Genomic DNA, 24,069 nt, shown 5'->3' on the forward strand with positions numbered 1-24,069 from the left:
TTGATCTGTGCTGCCATCTTTTATAGTCTTTCCATCCTGTCCAGACTCTGTTTTTATTGGAAGCAGAAGTAACTGTGAATTGAATGAAACAGAGTATATTGATATCTAGCACAGTCCCTCAGGCATAGAAAGTACTCAATAAACAACACTTAAAATCTGAATTCTCAGGACAAAAAGAAAGCATGTGCCTGGGGCTGGTCATGGGAATTGTAATAGTCTTAAAAAAAAAAAAAAAAAAAGGCAGTTGCAGCAAATCATTTTCCAACATAATGTAACTGCTTTGGTGCATTTATTTAGGTATTCCTTCCAAACAGCTTCAAATTGCATTAGAGTTGTCTGCATGCAGTCTTTTAGGCCTATGCTAAGAACCCACCACCATGGAAGGGTCTGATCCAACCCATAGTACCTGAAATAGAGAAGCTATGGCAAGAGTATTCTACTTCATCAGAAGAAAAGGAGAACTTGCTAAGGCCAGGAGCTTCGGTTTTTCAGGTTACAGAATAGTTAGTGTGAGAATGCATTTCCCCTTTTCATTTTAGGAAGTACTGTAAGAAAAAAATAGGTTTTTTGATATGAAAAGACGTTTTATCTGCTCAAAGCTGCATCACGTCTGAGACAGGGTTGTGGAAAACTCCAAAATGGAAGAATTTTACCTTTAAAGCACAGAACACATGCGCCGGAGAGCCCCCTTTCCTTCACATTGTCTTCATTTCATGTTATTCTTCAATTAGCTTTTGCTTTGGAACTATCCTTTTGCAAGTATAACATTTGAGGGAACTTTTGTCTGAAACCTCAATCTGAGGCATAGGAGAAGCAAGCCTGAGGCTAGGGGTGCTGGCAGGCAAATGGGATTAAAATGAAAGAAGGCAATTCTCATCCATGGGCCCGGGTCACACGATATTTTGCCCTTCCTTCCTTTCTCTCTGTGGGCCGTGAACTTGTCTTGAGAACAGAGTGCTCCCCAGTTCCTTTCCCTTCCTTTCCAAGGGCAGCACGCTGAAGGAGGCTCGTTTCCCAGCTGGGGCTGCCATCTGCAGCCACGTGCCCACAGGCTGCATTGCCCACGGCAGCTGGGGCAACTTTCTCACGTGTTTATTTTAAACCTTAAAACCCTCAGTTCCCGGCTGTGAATTACACATTGCTTTTTAAGCTTGATTTGCAACCAGCAATGAGCCACCTCTCTTGTAACTTTTCCCTGCTGGATTTTTTGCTCTGGTTTCTGATGACACAGTGTGAGTACAGCAGCCGCTAGCCTCAGAAGGAAAAGTACAAAGGGAATGTCCACATAAACCACGGCTCGCCTTTCGCGTCTGTAGCCTGCTCGGGAATGTTTGCATTACCAGCCAGCGAGACTCCAGTGCTGCGGACGGACGTGGGATTGAACGAGCTGGTCACCTGGGGGCTACTCAGAACGCGGTGCTCTGTAAGTGCGTGGAGGCAGAACCAAGACGTGAGAAGAAATTTCTAAAATGTTCCTTAGGAATTTCTAGAATGTTCCTTCTGCCACTAGTGTAGGCTGTGAAGAGAGTGCATTTTCCAACAGCTTTTACGATTCAATAGCTAATGTTACTACTTATTGATAATTTAGAAATGTCACAGCAACATGCTATCCTTTGTCAGGTTCCTGTGTGCTTACCCAATCAGTTTATAAAATGTAAAAGCTAAGGAGGTGGCAGCTTAGCAGTTTTGTACAAATGACTTATGTTTATTTTATGCTTCCTAGTTCATTAAATTGCTCTTTAACATATAAACACTTGCTCTTTCACCTAAATATAATAATTAAATATACGTTAAACCGGGTGGATATGCTTAAAATTTTGGACATGTTTCGTTCAACAAATGTGAAAATTTTAAAGACATCACACCATAAAATGAAAAGAAGCATTTTCTCTAGCTGTGTTTCTTTCTTTCCTTCTTAGCGTACTGCCTCTGGTGTAAGGCTATATCGTATTGAATAGCATGTGTTCTCACAGAGACTGTATATTTAAAAATGCTCAGAATTACTTTTAAATTGTTAATGGTACATTTATGGGTAAACCTAGAAAAAACCCACTGGGGATTGCTTGTGATACTTATGGTAAGAGCCAGTCTCATGCTGAGGGTAAATATAAAGTTTCATCCTATGATTGGTTCATTTAAATCAGTTTATTCCTAAAGCTGAGGGTTTATTTTTCCCTGCACAGTAGAGGAGACCCCACAGGGCTTGCATTCCGTTCACAGGCTGGCTGGTTGTTTCCCCATTACTGTAAGAGTTCCATCAGGACGCACTTGGGCCACTGCCACGGGGTGTGGGTAGCTCGTACCTCAGGCACATGACAGTGCCCAGTCTCAGGAAGCTGCTGCTCAAGGATGGTGGGTGCTCTCTTCTTCCAGGGCCCTGGTTGGGGTCTGTGCATTGGAATTTACAAATGAAGCTTGAGGTTCATTTAAAATATTTGTTTCATTTTGTTTGCACTGAGAGAGAATATGCAATGATTTTATGTTAGAAAGACGGGGGTGGGTGCTTAATCACGTTTCATCAATAACGTGGAAGGATTTCCCTGACCTTCTAGTCAATGTACGTTCCATTTCAGTTGCTCTTTGTTAAAGGGAAGGGTGTGTGTGTGTGTGTGTGTGTGTGTGTGTGTGTGTGTGTGTGTGTACACACTATGTATCGCCTAGGGGGAGAGCATACAGCAAAAAGTGAAGGGATAGTATTCTGGAAGTTAGAAGTTCTTGATGAGCAATTGGTCCTAAGTTTGCTTTCAAATTGAATGGCATGCCAGCTCTAGTGAGTAACCACGGGGCACCCCTGTGGCATTGGAGATTTTTAGCATAGTTTTTTTATCACCATCACACACCGAATGATTCTGGCATTTGGTAAGGTTTCCTCCTTCCAGTGGCAATGGGAATCCTCCTACTAGGAGAAAAATTCCTCTGGGAACTTTTAGGCAATGCTGGGCAGTTCCTCATCCTACCCAAGGGCCTGGGAGTGAGGCCCCCACTGCACCCGGCCACCCAAGGAGGGGCTAGCTCGTGGCACCCCTGCCCTGAGGACACTTCCTCACCACAGTGGCACGTTAAGGACCCTGCCTTCCCCTTCCTGACCCTGGGGACCTCCCAGGGGCTGAGGAAAGCCTCGGAGGACATAACGCGTGAGAAACCCTCAGTGCCGGTAGCAGCCACGCACTGCTGATCAGCCCTCATCCTTAGGGCAGGCAGAGGTAAGCTCGATTTTCTTCTGTAATAAGAGGTCAGTATTTGAAATGGGGTTATCAGGGGATCTGAGGGTTGAAGAGGAAATGATTTCACCCTGGTTTTCTCCTCCTGCCTTAAATAAACTCCCTTAGCCCTTTCTGCAGAAGCAGGGGTGATTGCAGCATTCCCTCTTGTCCGATATTTGCGGACAGTTCTGTGGCTGGCTTGTCACCCCACCGAGCCTGGCCGCTGCCCCGCTCCAGCCTGTGCTCCTGGGTGGCCACACTCTCAGCCCCACATCCCCCCCGAAATCCAGAGCCAGCGCTGTCTGTTGTGGAAAGAGCAGAGTTGTAGCAAGATCGCGAACGCACAGTTGACCCTGGACTGCTTCCCTGTGTGTTTATTTCTGTTGCAACGTCACTGTCGTGTGGGAAAGCAAGGGCACGGGGTTCCAGGAGGAAGTGAGCAATGACAGCGTGTGCGGGAGAGTTTGTAATGAAGGCGGTCGCTGCAGGAGGGCTACGGAGGAAAGAGGATAAATAAGAGAAGGCTCTTCGGGTGAGTTGCCAGTCAGTGGCGGGGACCACTCTCTCATTGCAGAGGCTGTGGCTATGGAAACGCGGGCGGAGGAAGGCTCACAGACAGGTGGGGAAACGCAGCATTGCCTGGAGGGGCAGGAAAAGTTGGCAATAGCAGAACCCATGAATACAGGCAGGGATGGGGAATTCTCGCTCAGTGCCTTCCCAGCTCCTGATCCCTGCGCTGCAGGCGGCAGGAGTTTCTGAATGAATGAAAATGAATGGATGGATGATTCAACATGCATCCACTGCAGTCCTTGGAGATGAGTCTTACATGTGATGGGTTTTGTCTTCCAGCACACGTGCACGCATAGCTGTAGAGTCGGGGGTAATGAAATGCAGCGTGGGCTTTGGAATCAGACACAGGGTTCAGGTTTCAGTTCCTCCCCCCGCCCTCCCCCATGAGACCTTGGGGAGCCGACTTTACCCCTGTAAGGCCTAACTTCCTCAGTGGGTGACTGAAAGGCGTAACAAGCTGACTCTCATGAGGCTCTCAGCTAAAACGGGGCTGTTGTTGTTGCCACTGATTTGTGTGTGTGTATTTGTGTTCCCCGAATAACATTGGATAGCAATCAATTTTTTTATTTCTTTGGGAAAAAATGGTAAAAAGATGGCTTTGGTTTGAAAAAACAAACTTGAAAAATGTCTCTAATACATTTAAAATTATTAGCACTCCAGATTTTAAAAGCATGCTGTATATTCTTATTTTAAAACTATGCTCTATTGCTTTCATCATGATAATAGATGAAAATAAAAATAAAAAAAGAAAGCAGTAGAATAATTTGTAGTTTTTCAAGTGTAAAATCTCAAGTCGCTGGAAAATTAAAAGTACATTTGGCTCATTCTTTCGCGGCAGTTCACACATGAACATAAGGCTCTGGAGTCCTGCCAGTGTTTAAAATTAGAGCTAAAGAAATGAGACCCAACTTAATTAGTATAAATGCTGCCGTGTAACTTCTAATAATGAGTATAATTTGCAGTACATGCTCACCATGTAATTTAGCACAATGGGGCCCTCGGAATGTAGGACTCAGTATTTAATCACGAGCAATGTTTTATACATAAGATGAAGTCTAGAGACGGCAGGCGTGTGCAGGAGCGTGTGTGCCCGCCTTGAAATTCCCAGCCGCGTTGCAGTTTCCACGCTCCCCCCTCTGCCCCCGCCCCAGAGATGATGCTGTGTTGTCTCCACGCTAGGACCTCTGGAGAGTTACTCAACATTTGTGTGCCTCGGTTTCCACATCTGCAAAAGGAGGATAAGAACAGTCCCACTTAGAAAAGGGCAGAGCACACGTCACCCAGGAAATGTAGCCTCTGTCCTTCCTGTTGATTTTTGTTAAAGGGAAGGTTGAGTGTGTGTGTGTGTGTGTGTGATGTGTATCGCTGAGCAAAGTGAAGGGACAATAGTCTGTCCTTCCTGTAATTACCCCTGAGGGTACTGTGTGGTAGGCTGGAGGTGCACCCTTTAGCCCAAGGCACTGGCGCCCAGGACGTGGTGGCCACGAGATGACTTTTGTTGCTGTTGAGATAAAATTGGTATAACATAAAATTAACCATTTTAAAGTGTGCAGTTCCATGGCACTTAGTGCATTCGCAGTGCTGTGTGGCCATCTCCTCTCTCCAGTTCCAACGAACTCCATCCAACATATCCCGAAAGGAAACCCAGGTCCCGCTAAGCAGTCTGTCCCCACCCCCTCCCCCGCCCTGGCCACCACTAATCTTCTGTCTCTCCAGATTAGCCTATTCTGGATATTTCGTAAAAACGGAATCAGTATGTGGCCTTTTGTGTCTGTTGTCTTTCACTTCGGATAAAGTTCTTCGAGGTTCACCCATGTCGTGGTATGTATCAGAACCCCATTCCTTTTTATGCCTGAATAATATTCCGTTGTGTGGCTAGATGACATTTTGTTTCTTTACATCAGTTGATAGATGGTGTTTCCACCTTTTGGCAACTGTCAGTGGTGCTGTCGTGAACACTGGTGTACAGGCTTTTGTTTGAATAACTCTTTTCATTTCTTTTGAGCATATACCTGAGAGTAGAACTGCTGGGTCACGCGGTCATTCTAGGCTAACAATTTGAGGAGCTGCCCAACTGTTTTCCAAAGCAGCTGTGCCATTTTCATTTCCATCAGCAACCAATGAAGCTTCTAGTTTCCCCACACCCTCGCCAGCACCTGTTATTTTCTCTGTTTTTTTTAAATTATCATTATTATAGCCATCCTAGGGGAAGTGGTGAAGTATGTCATGATTAATAATACTGAGCATCTCTTCATGTGCTTGTTGGCCATTGTATGTCTTCTTTGGAGAAGTGTCCATTCAAGTCTTTTGCCTATTTTTTCATTGCATTATTTGTCTTTGTCATTGAATTGTAAAGAGCTCTTTATATATACTGGATACTAGGCCTTTATCAGATACATGATTTGCAAATATTTTCTGCCATTCTATGGGTTGTCCTTTCATTTCCCTGATGCACAAACGTTCGGAGATGAATTTAGGTGGAAACTGAGCATAGCAAAAATATTGAAACACAAAGGGAGAAAATCCTTCCTTTCTTTATTTCTTCCTATCTTTGTAATGCTCAAGGAGAAAAGCTCAGTTCGGTGCCTGTGACTTTCACAGCTCTCTAACACTTGCTAATTTACCTTTTACCAAGAGAGGGCAGGCCTCAGCCCAAGACCCTTCCCTAGGCCATTGCTGGGCATGGATTTCATAGCGCGTCCTCCTCATCCTCACTGAACTGACTGGTCAGGTCATCTCTGTCTCTGCCTTGTGAGACTGGTTTTCCCATTTGCACTAATGATAAAGAGTTTCCTTTTAATATAAGCATGGTTTGATATTTTGCAGTAGTGAGTGGATGATGTGGCCAAGCGTGTGAAGGCTAGAGGGGCATCCTAGGGTGTTCCTTGATGTTTCTGAGCAGGGGACAAGATAAGGGGTGTTGAGGACAGTGAGTCTGGTGATGGGGTGTCGGGCACATGGGTGATGCTGAGCAGGCCAGCTGTGAGTGCCCTGTTGGCATCCAGGCATCGTACTGGGCACTGTTCCTTGTTAAATCTCACTTCATCCTGCAGCAGCCCAGCGGTCTTGAGCTTCAGGGAATAGGAGAGAGAAGAAGTGAAAGATGGCTGAGGTAGAAAGGTGGCCAGATTTGGTAGCTGGGGGATGTGGGAGATGAGGAGGCGGAAGGATCTGGAAGGATCTGGAAGGCCAAGGCACCAAAGGGGAAAATGGATGGACAGAGAACGAGCGGGATTTCAGAAGCTTCCTCACAGCTTTCTTGGCTCAGAGTCTGTGGCAAGTTGGCTGCTTTTCCTTCTTTTTTATGAAGGTCTTGGAGGCAGTACTAACACTTATTGGGTTTCCCACCATAGAGTGTCCATGTCCTCTCTCGAGTTCTCACCTCAGCTGGAGTCAGCACTGCCAGGGTCTCCGGGCAGCGAGTGCAACTTCACAGGTCACAGAGAAAGCTGGTTTTCCTAAGCAAGGTCAAATCACCGCACAAGAATTTTACACATAATCAGCTTCTGGGCATTTCTTAGGTACTTAACCTTGACTTGAAAATCACTGCTTAATTGAAGTCTGTTTTCTCCCCTCTGAGCTAAGTAGAATTCAAGAAGGTGTAGTCTTTCAGTCCTGCTAAACTGTGGTTTACATGGTATCTAAATGAAAATGAGAGATCAAACCATTTATATGCTTCTATAATGTGGAGTTAACATCTTTACTGAAAACTCCAGTAGCTGGAGTGGGAGATGTGTGTGCAGGGAGCAAAACCTTACACTACCTGAGTACAGCACAGCCAGGCAGTCAGTAAATATAGGGTGGACCAGAGAATCTAAAGAGCATATTCTGGAACAGTCGAGTGGCTCTCCCAAGCCCCCACGGCCATGAAATCCCATGAAAGACTCCTTTTCATCAAGAAAAAATAAATGTATTCCTGTGATGGTTCTGCCATGAAGTGTCCTCTCTACTCCTTTCAACCTCCTCATCTTGATTGAATTTCAAATAACAGGATACTTTGCTCAGGGAAGACTCCAAAGTTTGATAAAGCTCGTGTCCAATCTCCCTTTCCTTAGAGATGTCAACCTTCATTCAACCTGAACGTTTTTCAACACAACTGAATGAACTCAAACAAATTCGCACAGCCCATTGCCCATTTCCCACAACGTACCCTCTAGCACATTGTGACATTCATTTCCTTTGAGGTTTCTTTTTCTTCCCTTTTTTTTTTTTTTGGTAACAAAATACGGGATTCTCTGTGAAAGTATATAAAATTCTATGACTCTATACTGATAAATATTTGAGAAGATGTCGCTGGATGTTTATGGAGACATTGGTTGGGGAAAAATAAAGCTCACCCCAGACCTTTATCATAAACTCTGCTTACTTCATTCACCCGTTGAACAAATATTTATTAAGCAGCCATTTTAATACGTAAAGACTTTTTCCAGGTAGAACTGAATTAAAATGAAGTTCTGAGATGTTTGAAATCCAAAACCCACAAAATGCTAATATTTGTCAGTGCCAAAACAATTCATAGATTTGAGGGAGTTGGGGCTCGGATAAATATTTTCAGTGCATTTTTGGAATTTACAAATTGCATGTCTGTCTGTCCTGAAAATAAATGTTTGTCAGTTTGGATAAAGTATCCATGCTCGTCCCAATAATATCTTTAAAAAAATGTTTCACAAGAACTCCCAGGTGTTCTTTTTTCTGGAGTCTGGTTGCTTCTCGGACTGCCTGAGTTTGAATTCAGGCTCTGTTGCCAGCTGAGTGGTCTTGGACGAATGACTCAGCCTCTCTGATTCCCAGGTCTGCCCCCGCAAAGCGGGCCTGCCTCAGGCCTTGCACCACCTGGGGGGCCATTGGGGGGACGAAATGTGCTTGTCAGGCCAGGGCGGAGCTCCATAAATCCTCAGCCACTGCATCAGCGTCGTCGGCGTCTTTACTTTGTGCCCCCACTGCGTGCTCTCTCTGCCCCCATGGATGGTTGTTCCTGAAACAGGAGAGGGGGCTCCGTCTCACATCCCCGCACCTCCATAGGTAAAATTCCCAGAAGCCCGGGGCTGACTTAGGGGTGGAGCCTGGGGCTTGCCCACCTCCCACCTGCCCACAGGGGTGGGACTAGACCCCAGGTGAGGGGCTTCCAGCACACCTGAAGGAGAGCAGAGGCACCCCGGTGCCCGCAGGGCCCCCTTGCTAAGAGCATGTCTTGGGCAGGAAGCAGGGAGGATCTTCTCTCTTTGAAGCCCGGGCCGGGCCCACCACTGTGTGACCTGCTGCACGTCAGATACCCTTTGGGAGCTTCTGGAAAGTGGGGACAAAGTGGCAGGAGGCAGAGCTCTCTCTGTACCTGGAATAGTCTCAGTTCGGGAGGGAGAAGTCCTAGAGATTCAAGTAAAAGTTAACGGTAACCAGGGATAGTTAACCCAGCTCTCCTGCCTCTAAACGATGTCCTCTTCTTCCTGGAGTGGTGGCATCCCCTTGGGACAGCCAGCCAGGACTTAGTGGGATGTGGGTGTCTCTACTTCGGGGTCTGCGTGGGAAGGGCTCCCCCTCGGCCCCCAGGCCGGTCTTTCTCAGCTCATCCAGGCTGAGTTCTTCCCTTCCTGCCCTGACTCCTGCTGCTGCCCAGGATAGCAAGAGGACACCCAAGGGCAGAGCCTAGAAGATTCCAATCCTTTCTCAGAAGATAATTGGGGTGAATGCTCCCAAAGGCACGAGGCAACCAGCCTGCTCTCTCCTCCTTCCGCAGTCAGGTCTGCATTCTGTAAGCGCCTCGTTTGTCCACCCCACACTGAGTTAGGCAGCGAACTGTGAGTTAGACGCACTGGGCACCGGGCCGAGCCCCCGGGGTGATGGGAAGACAAAACGGGCAGGTCTCTGGTCTGGCTGGTGCTGGCACACTTGGCATGTCCTCTGCAGATTTTTTTCTCAGTCTGGGACTGCTAGAGAATTCACCTTTCAAGTCCAGTGACAGCACCAGCCCTCTCCATGGCACTCTCCTCATCACCCCAGGTGGGCACAAGCCTCCCTCCCACACCCACGATGGGGGGCTGGTTGGGGCGACACTGTGCCTGAGGCTGGGTCTCGGGCATCTTCTGAGAATGGAGTGGTCCCTCTGTCAGTACTTGCTGGCCTGATCATCGGGACCCATCACTGTCCCGGCAGCCTGCCAGCTCAGGGGTAAGGGCTCTGGGACTGAAAATGAGGCCTCTTACATTTCCTTTGTCCCATCAGAATTCCAGACTATAAGAGAAACAAAGTTGGTTCAATTGACTTCTTGTTTGGTTGCCTTTGAGCAAAACTTGTTTTAAAGTACTTGTTTACATTCCACAAAGGGTAAACATCCACAGCAGGTGAGCTCGATGAGTTTCTTCCTGAGATAGCTAGGATGTTTATTTGAATCAGGGAAAAAAAAGCGGGAAAGGCAGGGAAGGTTTCTGTTTGCCACCTTCAGTCTCTGATCCAGAATTCAAGGATAGCATTTAAGAATGGCCAGACCCCAGCCCAGGGCTTCTTCTTATCTTATGGATGTCCATAGAGACACATGAGGTTGCTGTTTGTCTCATATTCCAGACTCAGAGAGGGACAGCCCTGGTCCGAGGCCACACAGCATATGGAAGGTGGAGCCAGGACTGGGGCTTCAGTGTCCTGAACTCCAGCAGCTGAGCGCAGCTGTGCTTTGAACGTTGCTGAAAGGAATTAAATGATTTGGGGGTGAACACTTGGGGTTCCCCAGTTTCCTCATTGTTTTGAGCCCCATTAATTAAATTATGGGGATTTTGTTAACACTTTGTGTTCCAATGGATCTACAACAAGTCAACAGGGTCTCCCTTGTCTCCTTGGGGTGACCTTGCCACATCCACCCCCGAAGTGAGCAGACAGATGGCTCATCATCTCAACCCTGACACTTCTAAAGAGAAAGAGAGTTCTTCTGGCCATTAGGCGGGACAAAGGCATCCACCGAGGCTGTGCTGGGCCCATAGGGGCAGGCAGCCTCTCTGTTCATAGGGTGTGCCTCAGTAATGATGGTCACTCATTCATTCACTCATTCCGCAGGGCCTCTGAGCAGCTCGTTGGGGCCCCTTGAGGTTGTGGGACATTCGTGAACCTAGGCTGAGCCACTCCACACAGCTGGCCTTGTTCACCCACAGCTCCCCGTGAAGAGGTCACACACCTTTTCTAGGCGACGCAGCATGTCCAGATTCCCTCAAACAGGAAGATGCAGAGCAAGGGACTCCAAAGCCAGGGGCTCTCTGCCTGTGCCGTGCTGGAGGTAAGAGCCAGCTGAGACCACTTGATTTGGAGCACTGACAACTGACACTTTTCCTTTAAGGAATAAAAATCTGCCCCCAGTTCCCCCACTGGAGCACAGGTGCCTTCATCACATCAGGGAGCAGACCATGGTGTCCGCAGCCCTGGCCAGCGCTGGCCTGGCCTCTCCCACCCGGCTGTCCTCTCTCCCTGCCCTTTCTCCCCAAGCACAAATGCCAACATCTAGCATTTGCCATCGGTCGACCTTTTCAAGAACTGGTAACTGATGCAGTACGTGGAAGGCAGCCGGAAGGCAAGCTTGTCCCAGCAGTCTTCCATCTCAACTAGTTGTCCCTGTGCCCTCCCTGCATCACTTTATTTGGACACACGTTGGGTAATATTTTCCTTTCTCATATAATTAATTTTAATATGTATGGAAGAACGGCTGCTGCGGGAGAAAAGCCAGTTTCCTGGATGTGGCATGCTATTTGATTTATGATTTCTTTCATTTCAGGCAAGGGAAGTCCATTTAAATGTTAAGCTTGTTGACTTGGTACAGAGATGAATCCATCGACTGCAAAGCTGCAGGCCTGGGGATGGGCGTGCGTGTGCCTGTGCAGGAGAATTCCAGCGCATTTCATCATAGGTACTCATTAACCAATTCAGCATAAGGCGCGACAAGAAAAATTATTTGAAAACAAATCTTTGTCCCGACATTGATGAAGTTGTTAATTTGGAGAGTGCAGGTACCAGAAACTTCGTTCCTGGAGTGCCCCTGGCGAGACTGGTAGGGAAGGGCGGGAGGCGGGAGGCAGTGCCGAGTGGTGACTTCCCCGGAGCCCAGGCTGGGGGCCCTGCCCAGTGGTCCAGACTTCGGAGGCTTCCCCGACGGCGCCACCTGCCGGTCGTCCGCGGCATCACCCCTGGGGGCCAAGGCCCAGCGCATGCGCCAACGCAGGGCCCACGGCCCCGCCCCGCCTGCATCCTTAATGCTTCTAAATTCGAGCGTGACGGTGGACCCGTCGAATAACGTGGGAAATTATACCTCCATCGTTTGATGATCCCATTCTTTGACACCCCTTTCACTCTGTGCTTCCTCTTTTTACCATTCGCCACACTCATTATTATCTGTTTGCCCACTGGGTTGGGAACTTCCCAGGACACCCCTGCAGCCCCAGACGATCAAGGGGTGCCCAGCTCTGGGAGGCGCCGGGTGAGAGAGGGGGCCTCGACGTGCCGGTGCAGAGGCGGCACCCCGAACATCTGCGAGGTGGCCACAGCCACCCCATGCCGGCCAGCTCAGCGCAGAATCTGTGCTAGAGGGTCCACGTGTGACCAGCCCCATGCGAGCAAGCAGGCGGCATGTTGCACAGGAGGAGACCACCTCCCAGCAGCAGCTTGCCCCAGGCCACAAGGTAGAGGTGCCAAGGTGTGCCCCAAGAACACCTGTCTCCCACATCAGGGGGGTGCAGGTAGAGGATCTGCCTCCTGGGGCTTCCTGGGGCCTCCCCATCTTTGTTATAAATGCCTCATGGGGAGCTCTGGAGGCCAGCTGCCCCCTGACCAACAAACCACACTTTTTGCCCTCTGCCTGCAAATGCAGACCCAGCATCTTCATGGGCCCCAGACTCTTAAATATCCAGCGTTCATGTCTGCCATGGGCTTTGCTGAAAACCCCCCAGAGAGACCCCAACTTTCAAGAAGGTAGGTAGTCCAGGCATCTGCTTCCTCCAGCCACAGCTGCCCCCTCTGACCGTCCGCCATCGAGCGGCTGGGGGGTCAATTCAAGAGTGGCCCAGCACCCTGCGCTGTGCTAAGTGTGGGAGAGGCATGGTTTCCCTCCCATGGGAGCAGGGCAGGACAAGGTCTTTGTTCCTGGGAGGACTCTAGCACCCAGTAAATCTAAATTGAGTGCAGGAAAGTAAGAAAACTTTCCAGTGGTTTTGCATCAGCCACTCCCCACACCCTCACCTTGAGCCCACAAAAGCCCTTTCCAGGGGTGGCCCTTCCCACTGATTAGAGTGAAAATCTCTTGGAAGCAAGGCTTTTGCTTTTTTAATCTTGTCAGTTGCACAAGCCTCCTTCCTTGCTCTGTGTCCAGAAGACAGTAAATATTTGGCGAATGGACAAACAAATAAGCAAATCCCTATTATCAGCTACTGGCTGTACAAAAATCAGTGTTTCTTTAAAAATTCATGAATATCATAATGTTTCCCAGTGTGAGAGCAAACCATTTCATGAAACTGGCATGAATTTTCTATTAAAGAGAAGAGCATCTATTTATTAATATTCCCCAAGGGTCGTCTTTTTTTGGTTTACTACTGCACGGCTGTTATAAATCGCCCCATAATTACACAGCGTTGATTGTAGTTTTCTGACAGCATCAGTACAGAAAAATGTAATGCTGGAACTGTATTACTTAAAGCGTGCAGCCTTACCAAGTGGAGCGCTCCACTGGCTGGGTGCAGGGTGTTGAAGAAAGCATTCTTCCTCAGAAAAGCAAAGGGAGGCTGAGGCCAAGGTGCAGGCACGCCCTGGGCCTCTGATTTGTACAACCAAAACAGATCGGAGGTAGAATCTGTATTAGGAAACTTGTTGGGATAATTGAGAAATGAAAGGAAAATCTTTTTCTTTAATTTTTTTCGATAATCTTATTTTTGAGCAGTACAGGTGGCTGGTGGTAAAGGATTTTGAAAGGCATCAACACAAAGGGGTAAGGGGTGCAGTCTGCTGAGAAAAGCCATAAGCCACCTGCAGTGGACAAAGTAGGCGTGGAGCGTGGGGTCCCTGAGGGCGGACTGTGTCATGGCGTTCACCGTTGTACAGTGAACAGTGGAATGAATGAATAAGTGCATGAATGTAGCTACTTTGGATCTGCTTAGACCGGACCCCACTGCGACGCTGTCTCTGCCGATTTCGAGCTGTGGGACTGGAGCCAAGTTGCCTGGCTCCAAGGGCTGTGAGCATCTCAGATCTAGAAGAGGGATCTTCGCCCCTCCTTCCCCGGCTCACCTAGGGGAAATATAGGGGAGCAGGTCCTGGTACCCGTTTGTGTCCTTGTCCCAGGAACACGGACAAGCCCGAGATGGGAGTTGGCAGGGAGCTGCGGGCCTGCCCCACAGATGGACCCCGGAAGCACGAGTCGCAGAGAGAGGGTCAGGCAAGATGCCAGGTGTGAGGTGGGCTCCCGGCCCCCCACCCTTGTGGTCACAGGCAGGCTCTACCTCCACCTCGGGGTTTTGGTCGCCCACGGAGGTTCCCAAGTAGCGTCTTGGAGTTACAAACTATCAAGCTCTTTTCTTAGTTATAACTTGCGGACATTTTTTTCCCCAAATAATCAGAGGAGAGTTATAAATAATCCGTGCACATTGTTTGGCCCAATTAACACTCTTCAGAAGAGCCGGGCAATTCTTTTGAAGTCTGAAGTAGTTTCCTTCTTAAGGGACAGTAATGCACCCCTCTTGGCTAGGCCGAGCCTCTGCCCTAATTAGATATGTACACAAGAGACCCAAGCGAGGAGGGTGGATTTATTTTTAATAAAAGAAGATTAAAAATCCGTGTATCTGCAGCGTAGTAAGGGAGACCGAACTAAAGTAAACCCCTCCCACAACTGTGGCTAGAGCGTGCCCAAAAAAGAAGCATCTCCCTTGAGATTGCTCAAACCTCCTTGCTTGCCCTGCCCCATTTCAGATGCATTGGTTGGCGTCCTGCGTGGGGGCGCTGGCAGCGGGGCGGCTTCCTGGCAGAGCAGTTGGCGAGGGGCATCTAAACGTTAAGACCTGGGAACTGCAGAAACACAAGGGCGAGGAACCAGCCATGTTCATTGAGCCAGGAGGGCGGGGGGCACAGGGCAGGCGGGGGGGCACAGGGCAGGGGCTGGAAGGATCAGGTCGGGTCGGGGGTGGAGAAGAGTCTGACTGACCCTGAGGGATGCGGGAGCCACTGAAGAGCAGGATGTGGCAAGATTTGCATTTTATGACATTTGCCCTGGAAGCCACTGCACGGGAGGTGGGCTAGAGGGGGGCACACCGAGACCGGGACTCAGCTGTGTGTGCCATCATCCCACCCATGGCTGAGAGGCCCACGGGACGTCCTTCTTGGGGGGCTCAGAGCCACCTTCGGGGGGTGCCACTCTACGGGCAAGGGCAGGTGGCCGATAAAACTCCTGGCAGGGGGCAGGCCACAGGGTCCACCGCACCTGATTCTGTCACAAAACCAAGGGGCTTCTCATGCCCGCCACATGCTCACCGACCTGGCTTCTGCCCTCCCCAGCTTGGCACGCCCCCCACCCCCGGGTTGTAAGTGGGCTCTGGAAAATTCCAGAAAACAAAGGACTCAAGGGCATATTGAGGTGGAGAGCCTGAGAGTGACCTCTTGGATCCATCTCATCACAACCGAAAACCCAAATCTGAATTGTATGAGGCTTTCCATTTTTCTGAGTGTTGAATTTCTGATGTTGACCTTATTGGAGCAGAACATTCAATGTTTACTTATTACAGTCACAATGTTGTGCTGCCATCCCACCATCCGCTACCAAACCTTTCTCATCATCCCAGACAGAAACTCCTTCCCCGTAAGCAAGAACTCCCCACTCCCCTCCCCCCACCCCTGGCTCCCGTACGCTCTAATCTACTTGTTATCTCCATGCAATTGCTTATTATAGACACTTCATATAAGTGGAATCATCCAATATCTGTTTTCTGCCTCTGGCCTATTTCATTCAGTGTGGCGTTTTCAAGCTTCATCTGTGTTGTAACAGGTATGAAATCCATTCCTTTTACAGCTAAATAGCATTCCAACGTACAGAGATACCAGGGTTTGTTTCTCCATCATCTGTCCGTGGACAGTGGGTTGCCTCCCCCTCTTGCCTGCTGTGAATAATGCTGCCATGAACCCTGGTGTGTGCGTATCTGTTCACGTCCCTTCTGTGCAGATATCTAGGAGTGGGACGGCTGGGGCATGTAGGGCTTCTGGGCTTCACTTTTTGGAGAAAGGCACTTTTGTTCTCAGCTCCACCTGGAGGGCAGCTCGCTGATACCCCTTGCTTTCAGCTGCTGGTCTCATCAGCTGTTCTTCTGGGAGGGTTTTCAGACAGGCAAATAGGTGGAGCACGTCCGCTCAGTGGTTTTCCCACTATACGTGAACGTGCTCCATTATCTGCATTCCTCCTGATGGATTTCCCATCTCATGGTCCACTCCATACAGGCCTCCTCCACCCAGCCAAGATCTGGAAGTGTGTGGCTTCAGCGACGCAGGTGTTTCCTCCTGCTCACAGCAGCTGAGGAGACACCAAGCTGGATGTGACCCTCGCTGGCAGCCACTCGTAGGAGTGGGTCCGAGGAGGGGACTCGGGGCCGGGAGCAGGGCTGCCACAGGCTCCATCACCCCTGGAATTAGGGACCTCGTTCCCTGCCCAGTGCTCCCAGGCCAGGCCTTTATAATGGAAAATGGGGGCCTCTCACTCTGGGGGTGCTGAGCCCTGCAGAAGGGGGGCAGTTACCCTGGGCTCTCCAAGTCCCCAGCTCCCTCCAATGCCCTCCGTCTTATGTCTCTATCTCTCTCTCACACACACACACACACACACGCGCACACACACACACAGCATTTTTTAGTGGCTTTCTAGAGAAAGGTTTGAGTTACAGTGTACACTGCACTGGGGACACACCCCATAAAAGTCAGCAGTCCCTGAACCCCAGCAGGTCTAAGCTGAGGCTCTTGGTGCTCTCAGGCTCTGGGGTTCTTCCCCTGACCCCACGCCCCCTCCCCTTGCCAGCCTCCAGCAGGGTTGTGCAGCTGTTCAAGCAGGGCCTTGGGAATCCGAGAGCTCTGGCTAAGTCCTAGCCCTGCCATTTAACTCACTACCCGGCCTCAGGCTGGTAGCTTGTCCTGAGTGAGCCTCGGCTTCCCCCATTGAGAGGGTGGAGATGGGAACACTTGCCCACAGGGTTGTGATGAGGATGAAACCAGAACACATGTATGGGGGTGCGGTTTGGTGCCTGGGGCTGCAAGAGCTCCCTGCAATGGCTGCTGCTTTTGGGGTGTCACTTCCTCCCTCTTGCCCCAGGCTTGTCCCACCTCACAGGGGCCTAAACCTCGGGGACACCTGGTAGCCGGGTGCCCCCACACTGTTCCTGGCTTATTCCTGTTCCTCTGAAATACCAACAGCCCGGAGGCCTCCGTGGGGTTCGCCCCCATCGCCTGAACTAGTGCAAAGGAAGAGGTAGCCCGAACATGGATTTTCCATTCTGTGCTTCTGTGATGGTGCGAGCTGTTTAAAACCCATTCATTTACTCGCTCACCTAATCACGTGCTCACCAGGCATCCCTGAGCACCCACCCTGTGCCCCAGGGTGCAGGAGGGGGCTGGGAAAATTTCCACTAAATTTCTGCAATTTGGTTGTCAACAATGGTGATGGGGTGGGGGTTTGGAGAGAGATGCACAGTTGTCCCCAAGGCCCCTCTTGGGCATAGGTCGCAGGTCAAGGCCATTCTGATGAAGTGACAGACATGGTCCTAGGGAAAGGGCAGTGTGCTGAGCACACCCCAGTCCTCAGCCTGAGCTGTAAGGACAGCCGCGGTAGACAGGCTGGCATGTCCCACAGTTCTGGTCTATGTGCTGTCACCTTGCTACCTGTCTAAGGAAGAGCTGCGAGTCCTTGCAGGACAGCCAAGATTTTTTCCTTGGACTCCCAAAAGCTTTGCTGAGAGGTGTGTGAGTGTGTGGTGTGTGGTGTGTGGGGGTGGGGTGGGGTGGTGTGTGTGTGAGTAGGTAGATGTTTGTGTGTCTGAGTATGTATTTCATGTGTATATGTGTGTGTGTGGTGTGTGGGTGGGTGTGCATGTGTTGGGTGTGTTGTATTTGTTTATGTGTGTGGTCTGTATGTATGTGTGTGTAGTATGTGTGAGTGTGAGTGTGTGTTCAGCAAGGACTACTGTGTGACTGTAGGAATGGAGGCAGAGCGAAGGATCCTTGAAAGACCGCCCTTTCCCTCAATGGACCTTCTGACTAAGTTGTCAGAATTTAAGCTGTAGGTGTTGTCCGTTTAGATACCATGAAGTGCACAATTGTGCATCAGAAAAATCCCAACTATGCCCTTCTCTCAAACAGTGCAGCTGACCCTCACACAAATTCATTTTTTCACTTGATTTTGGTTTTGCCAATTGATCTCATGATTCCAAGTTCTCATATATTGTCTGCTCACGAATATGAGCAGTTTTTCACTAAATTTCTGCCATTTGGTTGTCAACAATGGAAACCTACTTAAGGACAATTCAATGTAAAAAAAAAAAAACAAAACTGCCTAGTGTCACTATTGGCTCAGTGTTAGGGTTTTAGATGAACTAGATAAACTTAGTATGCTGGTTTGAAACTGTTACATACCCCAGAAAAGCCACGTTCTTCTAATCCAAACTTGTGGGGAAGACCTATTGTTGAATAGGAACTTTTGATTAAGTTGGTTCCATGGAGATGGGACCCTACCCACTGAAGGTGGGTCTTAATCTGCATACTGGAATCTTTTAAGGGGGAGACATTTTGGAGAAAGCATAGACACTTGGAGACAAAAAAAAATAGATTCCTCAGAGATACTAAACTAAGAGATGAAATCCAGAGTTTGTCCCAGAAAAACTAAGAAAAGGACTCATGGGTGCCTAGAGAGTGAAATGCCCCAGAGACACTAAGAGGAGATCCACAGGACACAGAGAGAAAGCCACTGGAATTGGGAGCTAGAAGCAACAAACCGGGAGCAAGGTCCAGCAGACATGAGCCACATGCCTTTCCAGCTGGCAGAGGTGTCCCAGATGCTGGCGGCCTTTCTTCAGAGTCCAGGTATCATCTTCTTGATTAATTAATTAATTAATTAATGTGATTAATTTGCACATTTTTATGGCCTTAGAACTATAAATTTGTAACCTAATAAATCCCCCTTTGTAAAAGCCAATCCATTTCTGATATACTGTATTCCTACAGCTTTAGCAGACCAAAACACTTGAGTAACTAGATAAATCTGCATCTGTTCTCAGTTTATATTAAAATATTTAGAAACCACATGTCCAATAAGACTTTAATATTACAGAATCAATGAAGAAATCCTACTACTCAATAACAAGAAGAAAAACAACCCAAATGAAAAATGGGCAAAAGACTTGAATGGACCTTTGTCTAAAGAAGATATATGAAAGGTCATGAACAGATGCTCAACATCATTAGCCCTTAGGGAAATGCAAATTAAAACCTCAATGAGATACCCTTTCACACGCAATAGAATGGCTACTATAAAAAAACACAGAAAATTATTAGTGTTGGAGAGGCTATGGAGAAATAGGAACACTTGTGCACTGACGGTGGGAATGGAAACTGGTGCAGCCACCATGGAAAATAGTTTGGTGGTTCTTCAGAAATTAATGTGTAGAATTACTGTGTGACCTGGCAGTCCCACTAGTAAATATGCACCCAAAAGAATTAAAAACAGGGACTCGAACAGATATATGTACACCGATGTTTGTAGCAGCATTATTCACAATTGTTAAAAGATGGAAGCAACCCAAGTGTCCATCAACCAATGAATGGATGAACAAAATGTGGTCTATAACACAATGGAATATTATTCAGCTGTAAAAAGGAATGAGGTCCTGATTCATATGGCAACATAGGTGAACCTTAAAGACATCAGCTTGAGTGAAATAAGCCAGACACAAAAGGACAATTGTATCATCTCACTGATATTAAATAATTATGGTAAGAAACTTCATAGTCAGAAACTAGAATATAGGTTACTAGGGGATGAGGTAGGAGTAGGCAATAGTGAGTTAGTGCTTAAATTTTGCAGGGTTTCTATTTGGGATGATGGAAAGTTTTGGGAATGAATGATGGTGATGGTAGCGTGACACTGTGAACATAATTAACAGCACTGAATTATATATTTGGATGTGGTTAAAAGGGAAAATTTTAGGTTATATACGTGTTAATATAACGAAAATTTTTTAAAACTCTATGGGACTATACAGCACGTAACCATGGACTATAGTTAGTAGTGCAAATGGAAAATTGTGCTTTTATCGGTTATATCAAATATACTGCTTTAATGCAAGGGTGGTATGTGGGAACTCAGTATTTTTTGTACAGTTCCATCACCCCCACCCTGTATTCTATGCATGACTTTTCTGTAAGCTGACAGCTTCTCTAATAAAAAAAAAAAAAAAAACACCACCCTCCCGCAATAAAAAACCTGCAACAAGCAACTTTGTTTGTAAAAGCAAAATGGCCAGTAGCTCCTTCTGCCCTCTAAGGCCAGTTGGACAGCCCTCTGGGAAGCACTGGTCCTTCTGTCCTTCTCACTCTCCCTTCCAGTTTCCCACCCATGAAATGATCAAGAGCATGTTCCGGGCAAGCCCACAGCATCGCCATCCTATTCATGGCAAGGGGCCGTGGGCTTCCAGTGTGCGCCCCATTGAAATGAGGGAATTTCCTGGGAACTGCATGATTTGATAGGTGGGTAATCCATATCACAGCCCTGCAATTATGGGATTGTTGGAATTCTTTTAAACTCATGGGAACATTTGTGCAAGTCACAATAGTTCCTGCCTCTTGAGACACAGAGGGGCCCATCCCCTCTCTGAAGACACTGTCACCTCCTTGGGACAGCACTGGGGTCCAAGACAGCTTTGTGAGCCGCCTCAGCATTCAGCAGAGCCATGGGTTTGGAAGAGGCTCGCTGAACTGAAAAGCGTTGGATTTAATAGACAGGAAAGTGCAGTGACCTGCTAGAGTCTTTTCCGCAGCAGTTGTGCGTTCTCAGAAGGGCTCCTGCACCAGGCGTCCCCTGCCACCTCCACCTCAGGGAATGGACGCTCCTGTCATACAGCCTGCTTCCAGAAGGAGCACGCTCAGAGCACTCCTAAGAGGGTAGTGCGACCACCGCCAGCCCCTCCGCCCATCTGCACTGCCCTCCAGAACCGAGTGAATGGCTTTCGATTCTCCTCTGCTCCTCATTAGCTGGAGGCATGCAGAGCTCTGCTGTGGCACTGGGCCGGAGAGTCTCACCCCCGCCCGACACAGGACCTTGGGAGTCCACTACAGAGGAGAGAAGAAAGGTCCAGACATGCCTTTAGAATGCTCCTGGGGAAAAAAGAAAAAGGAAGAATTAGTCTTGGAGTTCAAAGTTTCCTGCTGAATCTTTGAAGATTTGCTTCTCCCCAGGAGGCTGCTTTTCAGTGGGGCTTCGGGGTCTTCAGTTGACTCTGATGGGACTTAGATGTTGCTTTTCCCAGAACTTCGATTTCCAGCCTCATCAGCCCCCAGTCTCAGGAGCGGTCCTAGAGCAGGCGTGCGGTTATTGATCCCTGATTGGCATGATCGCTGAGACGATTAGCCCAAGGTTGCAGCAAGAGCACAGAAGCCTGGAGGGGCGGGGGGGCGGCTCAGCCTCTAGGGGAGGCGCGGTGGACACTCGGGTTATTTATGATCCTCCTTGAAGGACGTCCCCAATTGACTTACTGACCCCGCCAGATAAAGTCAGAGGAAAGGAGAGGACGTGGCCTTTCCTCGGTCATCACAGCCAACTGTTTCCGCATGTTCTGAAGCCTGGGAGAGCTCAGCAGCCCCAGCCCGGGAGTTGAGGCCCCTCTTCGGCCAGCACCCTTTCCCCTCGGGTGCACCCAGCACACGTGTGCCCTGGAGGCCGCCTCTGGTGGGAGAGACCCTGCAGCGACGCCCGGGGAGGGGGGAGAGCGGATCGGGCTCCTCTGGGTGGGTGGAGGTGCCGCCTGCGCCCCGACACTGCCTTTCTCCCTGGGTGGGGGCCCTGGGCTGTTGGGGTGTTGTGGGGGCCGTAGGTGAAGCGCAGGCCCAGGAGAGGGGTCGCCCGCGGTCTCCAGACTCGGTGGGCGCTGGAGGCGGGCGTCAGGCAGGCCCTTCCCCGCCGGGGGCCTCTAGCCAGGCAGCGGTGGCCCCACCCTCGGCTGCCCCCACCCTGTCCACTCCTGCAGGGCCTGCTCGGGACCCCCGCCCTGCAGCAGCCCCTCGGGAGGTGGAAGGGCCCCCTGGCCTGGTCTGGATGGCTCTCCCGATGCCGGGGGGGAGGAGCAGACGTAGGGCCCTGAGGTTCCCAGCCCAGGGCTGGGGATGGGGCTCCCCAGGGAGCCGAGGCACCCCGGAGGGTGGGGGTCGCCGAGGGGGGCGGGGCAGGGGGATCTGTCCAGGAGGGTCACGGGCAGGGCCAGAGGGGAGGCCTGAGGGAGGAGAACACGCCAGGGTCCAGGGGCACCCTCCAGGGGCCCCCCAGTGGGCCGGGCCTGGCTCAGCCGCACTCTGCACTACAGCACAGGTGAGAGGAGAGGCACCAGGTGGTCTGAGCAGCTTGTAAGACGGTGCAGCCGCTGTGGAAAGAGCCATGGCCATTCCTCAGACAGGTAAAACAGAATGACCATATGACCTGGCAATCCCACTTTAGGTATGCACCCCCAAAGATTGAAAACAGGGACTCAGACTGATACTTCTGTGCCCATGTCCACAGCCGCCTTATTCCCAGTAGCCAAGAGGTGGAAACTACCCAAGGGACCGTCCGCAGATGGACGGAGCGACAGAAGGGACCTGCCCGCGCTTGGCATGGCGTGCAGCTCTGAGGAGGAAGGAGGCCCTGAGACGGCCACCACACAGGGACCTCCACGACCTCAGGCTGGGCATCCCAGGACAAGTATGAACGATGTCACCTGCATGAAATACTAGAAATAGCAAAATTTTAGATGCAGAAAATAAATTGTAGGTTGCCGGGAAATGGGTAGAGGGGAGTGAGGGAGTTGCTGCTTGGTGGGTATAGAGTGTAAAGTTTAGAAGTGTTTGAATAAAATCATCATCACCATCTGAGTGCCTTTTGCATGGAGTAAAGATCCCCGTGCACATTTGTCACGTATAAATCAGGAGCGCCTGCCAATTGGGGCGTGGCTGTTTCCGATTGAAAAAAACAGGGATTGAGAAATTATTTAAGGTGGTTTCCTTGGTGTCTGTTAACTGTTGTTTACTAATATCTGTAAAGGTTAACCTTTCTGTCTTCAGGGCATTTTCTCCTTGATCATAAATAATCTGCTAAGTAATAGGAACTGGGTTTTAATAAGATCCAAAGACTATCCCAAACAGAATTACTTTGTCTCTGCTTAAATGATGAATTTTAATGAATAAATGATTCAATGATGTTATAATTCATTGAAAATGACAACCAGCTACTACACGCATAGGAAAAAGTTAAGCTATTGGTCATTTATTAAGTTCATGAATAGTTGCTTGCCAAACATTTTAAATTGTGCAAATTATTTCAGATTAGACAGCAATGTTTTCATACATTGTCTTTGGTTTTATATTACCTCCGTTCCAGTGTGAAAAGTCACTACTTGTAGGTGCTCAGAAACTTCCTTGCTTTTTGTTCTTTCAAGACAAGAAGGATAGTTTTCTTCCCTAGGGAAAAAAGTTTAACAAATTAAAAAAACAGGCTATGGTTTCTTCCTATGTTATTTTGACCTCAGATAGTGAAACATTGTAAGTTTCATGACCCACCAAATGGCTGATTGGTCAGTGAATCATCTCCTGGAGAGAAACTGAATTCACAGGTGATTTTCCAGTCCATGAAAACGCTATTTGGAGAAGTTTCTGTGTGCTTTAGCTGTCAGCGGTTCTGTCATCATTGGAATTGAGGAAGACTTAATTTTACAGAATAAGGTTTTCACCTTTTTATCTTCAACATTTTAGGTTGTATATACAGTATTAGAATAAAAACATTTTAAAAATCCATGGAACTGCACAACACAAACAGTGAGCCGTAAGTTAAAACATGGACTATATACTCAATAGTACAATTGTAAAAATGTGCTATCATCAATTGTAACAAATATACCACCCCAGGACAGTGTGTTATAAGAGGGTGATGTATTGAGGATCCCATATTTTATGCATGCTTTTTCTGTAAACCTACAACTTCTCTAATAATGCATAAAAGTTGATTAATTGAAATGCACATTATTGCATGGCCTATAGGAAACTGAATCGTCCACTAACAGAGTTACTGACACAT

The 24,069-nt window shown here is 48.7% G+C and overlaps 1 protein-coding gene across 4 annotated transcripts in view; it reads left to right on the plus strand.

Annotated features, from left to right (window-relative positions):
* Positions 1-24,069, plus strand: part of PTPRE (protein tyrosine phosphatase receptor type E) — a 108,522-nt gene that overhangs the window by 15,797 nt on the left and 68,656 nt on the right. The window contains exon 1 of one of the 4 annotated variants that reach the window (XM_077126405.1): positions 5,471-11,655. The exons of 1 other annotated variant lie outside the window; for it this stretch is intronic. In XM_077126405.1, coding sequence (XP_076982520.1) covers positions 11,543-11,655 — 113 coding nt within the window. In that variant the 5' untranslated portion in view covers positions 5,471-11,542. Of the gene's footprint in view, positions 1-5,470; positions 11,656-24,069 lie in introns of those variants that run through there. 2 more of the 4 variants (XM_077126404.1, XM_077126406.1) reach the window with 2 other exon arrangements.

Source organism: Tamandua tetradactyla, chromosome 13, assembly GCF_023851605.1.
Source record: "Tamandua tetradactyla isolate mTamTet1 chromosome 13, mTamTet1.pri, whole genome shotgun sequence".
NCBI lineage: Eukaryota > Metazoa > Chordata > Mammalia > Pilosa > Myrmecophagidae > Tamandua > Tamandua tetradactyla.